This window comes from Eurypyga helias, unplaced genomic scaffold (genome assembly GCF_000690775.1).
Source record: "Eurypyga helias isolate BGI_N326 unplaced genomic scaffold, ASM69077v1 scaffold18728, whole genome shotgun sequence".
NCBI classification, from domain to species: Eukaryota; Metazoa; Chordata; class Aves; order Eurypygiformes; family Eurypygidae; genus Eurypyga; species Eurypyga helias.
In genome coordinates this window covers 338-7,551 of record NW_010265239.1, presented here as the reverse complement: position 1 = coordinate 7,551, position 7,214 = coordinate 338, and the positions used below count along the sequence as shown (strand labels likewise).

General features: G+C 37.8%; 1 protein-coding gene across 1 annotated transcript; it reads left to right on the top strand.

The window, feature by feature from the left end:
- The first annotated feature begins 1,355 nt into the window (after positions 1 to 1,355).
- Positions 1,356 to 4,172, top strand: LOC104513342 (fatty acid-binding protein, liver). Its single transcript, XM_010156664.1, has 4 exons — positions 1,356 to 1,469; positions 2,484 to 2,656; positions 2,919 to 3,008; positions 4,064 to 4,172. The coding sequence occupies exons 1-4, from the start codon at positions 1,403 to 1,405 to the stop codon at positions 4,112 to 4,114; spliced, it is 381 nt and encodes a 126-aa protein (XP_010154966.1). The 5' UTR covers positions 1,356 to 1,402; the 3' UTR covers positions 4,115 to 4,172.
- Positions 4,173 to 7,214: the final 3,042 nt, after the last annotated feature.

Genomic DNA, 7,214 nt, shown 5'->3' with positions numbered 1-7,214 from the left:
CAAAGGCAGTTGCATTTCAGACATGACTTAAATGAAAGGTATATAATGAATTATATATGAATATAATGTATATAATTAAATTTAATAATATTAAAAAGCAAGCGCTTAGCTAATTGTCTAGATACACTGTACAGTGACTGAAGAAAAGCAGACTCTTCTGATGACATCATGAACATTACTGTACGATAAAACAGATGAATCATGTCCTAGAATAACTCCAGTATAAACATGTACCTTTCAGAGACAGGTATGTTACACCCCACACATAAATACTGCCTTACTCCTTATCAGTGCCCCATCACTGCTACCCAGGTATTATCCTACGTAAACATAGTCACAAAATCGGCTCTTTCTGTGTGAATTTTCTTTAAAATGACATACTGAAAGAAAAGTTGTGTTTTTGTAAGAAAAGGTTCAGCATTGGTATTCTATTTAAAGAGAAGAATTACTGACCAGTGTGGACTAATAAATTAACTTAGAAAGGTCACCGACACCTGGGATACAGGCTCTGTTTGAATTAAGCAATATAATGGCAAGACACATAATCTAATGAATGTCTTCCAAAATCAACAGTCATGCTTGCACAGACAGCAAGGAATACCACTTAATAGCTATAATGATTGAGGAATTCATGCAACTGGGGAGAAGAAAAGGAATACGTCCCATTTACTTCTTTCATTTCAGTCTCCAAGCAATGTTCCATTTATTTTACCTTTTATTCCATTTATTTTACCTTTAATCTTCCATGTATGCAGTGATTATTAAAAAAATAAACCATAAACTGAATTTAACATAGCTTTAGATGCAGGTTACTGACACCTACTGGATAAAGTCATAACTGACTGTCCCACTCCAATGATTTCCCTGTCCTCAAGGAATTGGAGGCCCACAGTTTTGGAAGAAATAGCTGTGGATTTTATTCCCACCATTTAAGGTCCAAGTGCCCACAGCAGAGAATACTGTGATAATTATGAAGTTCCTGCTGCAAGACAGCAATTACCACACATCTATTGTAAATTATGCCATTTTATCTGAAGAATTCTGTCCCAAACACAGAAAATTTATTAAACATAGAAGTTGTGAGCAAAAAGAAAACTAATTAATCCATGCAACACTTTACAGCAATTATGAATAATTACTTGAGTTCAGTAACCCACAATAAACATAACACCCCAAACCAGCTGGTCAAGGTAAGACTTTCTACAAAGCAGAATGAACTAGAGGTTATGATCATTAAGAACAAATAAATGATTAATAATTGTTACTTCACGGTTAATAATTAGCCAGTCATCTCACAATTTGGGCTGGCCTTTCCCTTTCCATAAATAGCATCTGAATGACCAGGGAAAGCCCTCGCTTTCCTTCTAGCATCACCACCCCAAAGGGCATTACAACACCCATAATGGCATTCAGTGGAACCTGGCAGGTCTATGCTCAAGAGAACTACGAAGAGTTTCTGAAAGCTCTCGGTAAGTGTCTAGTCACTTTTGAATTAATTTGCTCAGATTGCAACAAACACTTTGCATAACATTGTTTTATTACTGCTTTTTTCTGGGTTTTTTTTCTTTTGTTTGTATGATAAACTACCCCCTGACAGGTAAGTCTCTTATGTCTAATTTGGAGATGAAAATAAGATGAAAATCACACAAACTGATGTAGAAAGGTTACAGATAACCCCCAAATTCCCATCATAACATTAAATGAGTTCCTCATGAAAGAAGAGGTATGTTAGAAATCAACTTGTTCTGATTAACACATAACTTCATAAATACATGTAACTAGGAACAGGTTGTAAATGACACCTACAGATTTCCAATGAGCTATTAGTGCAGGCACTCTCAGTAGCACTAGTGAAAAATGTATGTTTAGCTGCTTAGTGGTCTGTAAGGAGCAGACTCAATGGGTACCTGCATTAACAAAAAAGTACTTACCTTCTTGACAGTCTTGGCAAAATGATATACATTAAGAAACCCCAATGTGATTAAGATATTCAGTAGAAAAAAATCTAGTTACACTTGAAAAGCCTAGTATGGTGCCTGAACCAACCGCTCTGCTGCTAAAGACAATACTCTCAAATCATGCTGGAGAGATCCTGCTAAGGTACTTGGAGGCTACACGCCCTGTTGCAGCTCTGACTGACAGGTAACCCCCACCTCCCATCTCCCTGGGAAGAGGTGAGGGAAACAAAACCATACACACGTGGTTTTCTTCTTGGAGAAACTCCATTGTGGCAAGCCATCAATGAAAGAAACAATAGCTATTCTGACATGAGATTAACAAATGCAGTATCAAAATCTATACAGACGAGATGAAACGATCTGCCCACAGAGAAGGGAGTAATTCAAAACAGGGTTTGTCTTAACTCCATCATCACTTTCTATTTTTGGTTTGTATCTTTTACACCTTTACTGGAGAAAAGAATTTGCTATTTCTTATCAACACACTACTTCATAACAGAAAGTCCTTATTTGTCTTTTTTACAGCACTGCCAGATGACCTTATCAAAGCCGCCAAAGACATTAAGCCTGTTGTTGAAATACAACAGAAAGGATCTGACTTTGTTGTGACATCAAAAACACCCAAGCAATCTGTAACTAACTCATTTACGCTTGGAAAAGAGGCTGACATTACCACTATGGATGGCAGAAAGCTAAAGGTAATATATTTCAGGAATGGGTGCATCTCTTTATTCAGCCTTATACTTCAGCTTCTGTGCCTGAGTGAAACTTATTTATACCACTGCCATTAGCACGGAAATGTTTCTCCTAAACCTCCTATTAAATCATAGAATCAGAGTTTAAATTAGCAGGTGTGATTATGAAGCATTTGTATCACCTATTTCCTATTTATGTAGCTCTCTAGTTATTCTGACTTCCAAAATCTAAATTTTTCCATAATTTTTAAATCTGCTTCAACAGTGTACTGTGAACATGGTAAATGGGAAGCTCGTGTGCAAATCAGAAAAATTCTCTCATGAGCAAGAAATTAAAGGAAGTGAAATGGTGGAGGTAAGTGTTAGAAAACAATGGCACATTAAGAAAAATGCTGAAGGAAAACATGTTCTATCTTGATTAGCTCTTAGTGGAGGCTCAACAACTTAAAGAAATCCTGGCCAAAATTACTGCATTACTTGCAGAATTCCTTACATGTGATTAAATCTGCCAAAGCAGAATTTCAGTATTTCAAACTAACAACAGTTAGTGGAAAATACTGTTAATATCCTTTATTGTCCCTGTTTCTTGTTAAAATCAATTGCCCTAGATGGCTCTCCTTAAAACATTGCTCCTAGATTTAACACAGCCTTCTCAACAAATCTTTTTATTAATTACTACCCTGGGGGCAGTTCTAGGCACTGAAGTGTGAATAGCTTCAGCTGCTGAGCATGTTGCAGAAAGACTCCTTATAAATTCCTCTAGATTCCTACAGCAGTGTTTCACCCTTAGCTTTAGCCACAGCACTGGCTCTGAAAAGAAAGTAAAGGCTAAGTCAAACCTGAAAATTTACTCATTCCACCTACAATTCTTCAGAGTTCTTCAGTTAGTTCTAAATTGTTCAGTACTGAGAAAGAACTTTTCTCTATAGTTAGGCTCATTAGGCTTCTAAGAAGTGTCCAATTGGGTAAAGACTACTGCAAGAGTGACACCTACCTGCATGAAAGTTATGTTTTGGACATACTCCAAATGATCTTAGGAAATTGTATCTCAAACTACTTTTCTAACATTAAGTAAGCAAAACACCAGGCAAAAGAACCCATTACTATTTGGGACAGTGGATTTCTATTACATGAAGGAAATCTTTCTTGTTGTATCTATAATAACCCTTAAAAGAGAGTAACAAAACAATGATGGCATTTGTATTTAGATTTTCCATCTTTAGAACTAGTTCTCTAAAAATATTTTCCTTGTTTGAACATTATACACATTTATAGGCAGGTACTGTAAATGTTGTCTTCTGGAATAAGATGGATTTATACCTGAATTACAGAAACTTCTAGCCATGCACCTAGAAATAGATGTCCTGAAGTCTAGACGGAAAACAAGTTATGTGTATTTGTCTTCTACAGACTATGACTTACGGTGGAGTAACACTTGTCAGAAGAAGCAAGAGAGTTTAAAAACAGATCACCTTCAGTGTGACATCTTTACATACCTAAAATAAAGTGCACTTTCCACAAGGTGTGATCTCTGTTATCTGAAAAAATAGTACATGAGATAGTTATCATTTCTACTCTCCTGTCATACACACATTACTTCCCACTATTCCAAGACTCTTTTCCCTGAGTACGCTTACAGATCCCTTCTATACTCAAAGTGACAGAAGTCTGCCTCCCAGACAACCAAACACAGACATTAACTGGAACATTATGATTTACCATAATAACCCTTGGAAGTGCTCAAAAGCTGATATAAATGCTTCTAGATTTATTACATACTCAGTGAACATATTCACCTTTAGGACCTTGGTCTAATAAACTTTGGTCTTCTACTAAAAACCATTTCTATACAACCTAGACAAGAAAGCACAATTACACACCTGTTTAGCTGATCTGCACCAGGTGTCTGTAACAGGAATAGAAACAATAATATTTTAAAAGCTATGAAGTATTTAACAGTCATAAACAATTACGAAGTAATAATGGGAATGACTGCTCTCAAACTGCAGTACACAAGAGTACAACTAAACAAAAATTAAGCATTCTGAGAGCAAAGGGAATTAAACGTTCTTCCATTTTGCAATGTACACCCAATATCCGCCTGTCACAGTCCAAGTTTGTGAAGCTCAAGTACAACTAGACTGTTCATGTTCACATTATGTGTCTCTGCTGCAGTATAAAATGCCCAGGGTCCGTGCCTATAACCATTTCTCTGCTCACTGCTGATTAGATCCTACTATTATATTAGCAGCCCAATTCCATACTTAAGTCACCGCAGATTTGTTAGAACTGGCCCTGGGTGTAAGACCTCCATGAAAAAAGTTGCCAGACTGATTACGCCATTTAAAATCCTCACAGGGACACTTTATTCCAATTAAGCGTGCAGAGTCTACAACTCCTTGGGCAAGGAGAAGGGCTGTTTGGGAGAGGGGAGGTTTGGTTTTAGTTAACAGCACTTGCAACGTGGTATCAGCCAACCTGGGAAGTGTATTCTTATTTTGGGGTAAGACTGTCCTCATGGGGTGTTGTACTGGTGTAACCGTGCAAGTGTTATTGTGCTCATTTTGCCTCCCAGGCAGTTCTAATGCTAAACATATTTTTGCAGACTAAATTAAATTCTATGTGTGTTACACATAAATAAAATCACCAGAACGGAAATCAAGGCACTGGTAAAACTCAGGGAGAAGGCTGCTTTAAAGCATCGGTACTGCAAAAAGCCATAGAAGAGCTTGAAACACTTCTGTTTGGAAGTTGCTGGGCAACTGCTGCTAACTACACAATCAAACACAACAAACCAGAGTGTAGTTTTCCAACGGTAATTCTGCAGAACACTGCAAGTCTTCAGTGACCGAATGGTGTATCAGTAAGTTACAGGATACAAAATATGAGACGCTTCAGGTTTATTTCTGAACCAACGCAGAGATCATTCACTGCTCTGAACACTACACTTTTAAAGCCTGTTACAAAGCAACATTATTTGCTTTATTATGACATAAAATTGGAATGATGTTAAACCAAAATGCGCATGTATTTGTTTGCTTTTAAAAGAAACATTAAGGTCTTACTTTGGTTCAATTTGCTCAAATACTTCCCTGTTCACTTGACATAATTGGCCTTGCAAACTCAATTCTTCCCTATTCAACCCCTTAGCAAAGTTCAACCCCTATACTTGACAACTGACATACAAAGGCGGCTTAGGTTATAGACTGTAGATACTACAGACTAAAAGTACACTGATCCTATACAGAACTTAAACTGCTGCTAAACCATTATAATTTGAAAGCAGTAACAATTCTTCAAAGAATACTTCACCTTACTTACTTCACAGTCGCAGGGATTTAGTATTTCTGACAACCATGCCAATCTCTTCAACCCAACATTCTTCCGCCACAGGACATCTCAATTTATGATAAATACTCAGTGCAGTTCCTTCCACGAACCTATCAAAACCTGAAGGATTTTGATCAGATTACAAACCTTGCCCCGTTGCCCACAGTAATCCATCATTTCTGGATGACAAACCCTTATAGGTTTGTACAATATTACTGGATCCACTCTTCCACAAAATCATGTTTTTCTGCACAGGACTTCATGAGAGTATTTATAACTGGATCTTGTTCAAAACTGTTCATTTCTAATTCAAAACGTTCTGAAAGGGTAATCCTGGCAGCAAGTATTTCTGTCCATCACTAAACTCCACTCTTCAGTGATTCCATTGTTTTTCAGAATGTCTACAGAAGGAATTTTTTCTGCTTGGTCTCATGCACTCCCACCATTTCAGTCTCTAATGTGCTTTCATGGCTTTTCATGTTCATTTGATGACTTGTGTAGGCAATCTGTGTATATGTTACACAAGGTAACAAACTCAACCTGCTGCTAGCATACTTAGTGGTGCATAATTTTAACTGTAAATATTAAGTGCAGAAAACATTGTCAGAGACACTCATCTCTTTTCTGTGAAGTCCTGACCAGACCACTGAGCGTAAAACCACCACCATTTGCTTGTTTTGGAAAAGCAGCACATATAGTTGACATTCACCTCCTGTGCCAGCGAGCAGGACTTCATCTGTCATTCAAAACTTGCAGTCAGGCAGTTCTGAGTTGAAGATTGCCAGCAGCGTCCGCCCACCAGAGCTTACATCATATTCAGCCATTAAAAATAAAAAAGTGGAAACATACTGGTGACAGACGTCAAGATTGCATCAACCGTAAGACTTTTTGCAGTTCACTTAAACTTCCTCACACCAGCAAAGATGCAGATGTGCTGCATTATTTAACACTTCGTAAAAAACACCTGACTCTTCCGTCACAGATGTGTCATGTGACTGCCAATATACCTGCCAGTATATTAAGGTGTTAAGAAACAACACCTAATTAACACTAAGATGTTAAGAAATAATCGCTCTACCGGCCTACTTTATTGTTCGCATCACACAAACGGCTTTAGTAAAAAAGGGCTGGTCCTTTGCAAATAGCGCTGCCCTACACGTGTCCGATAAGCACGCCTGAGGCACGGTTGGTGACGGGGCCACGGAAGGGTGATCCTCGATGGGAAAAGGCC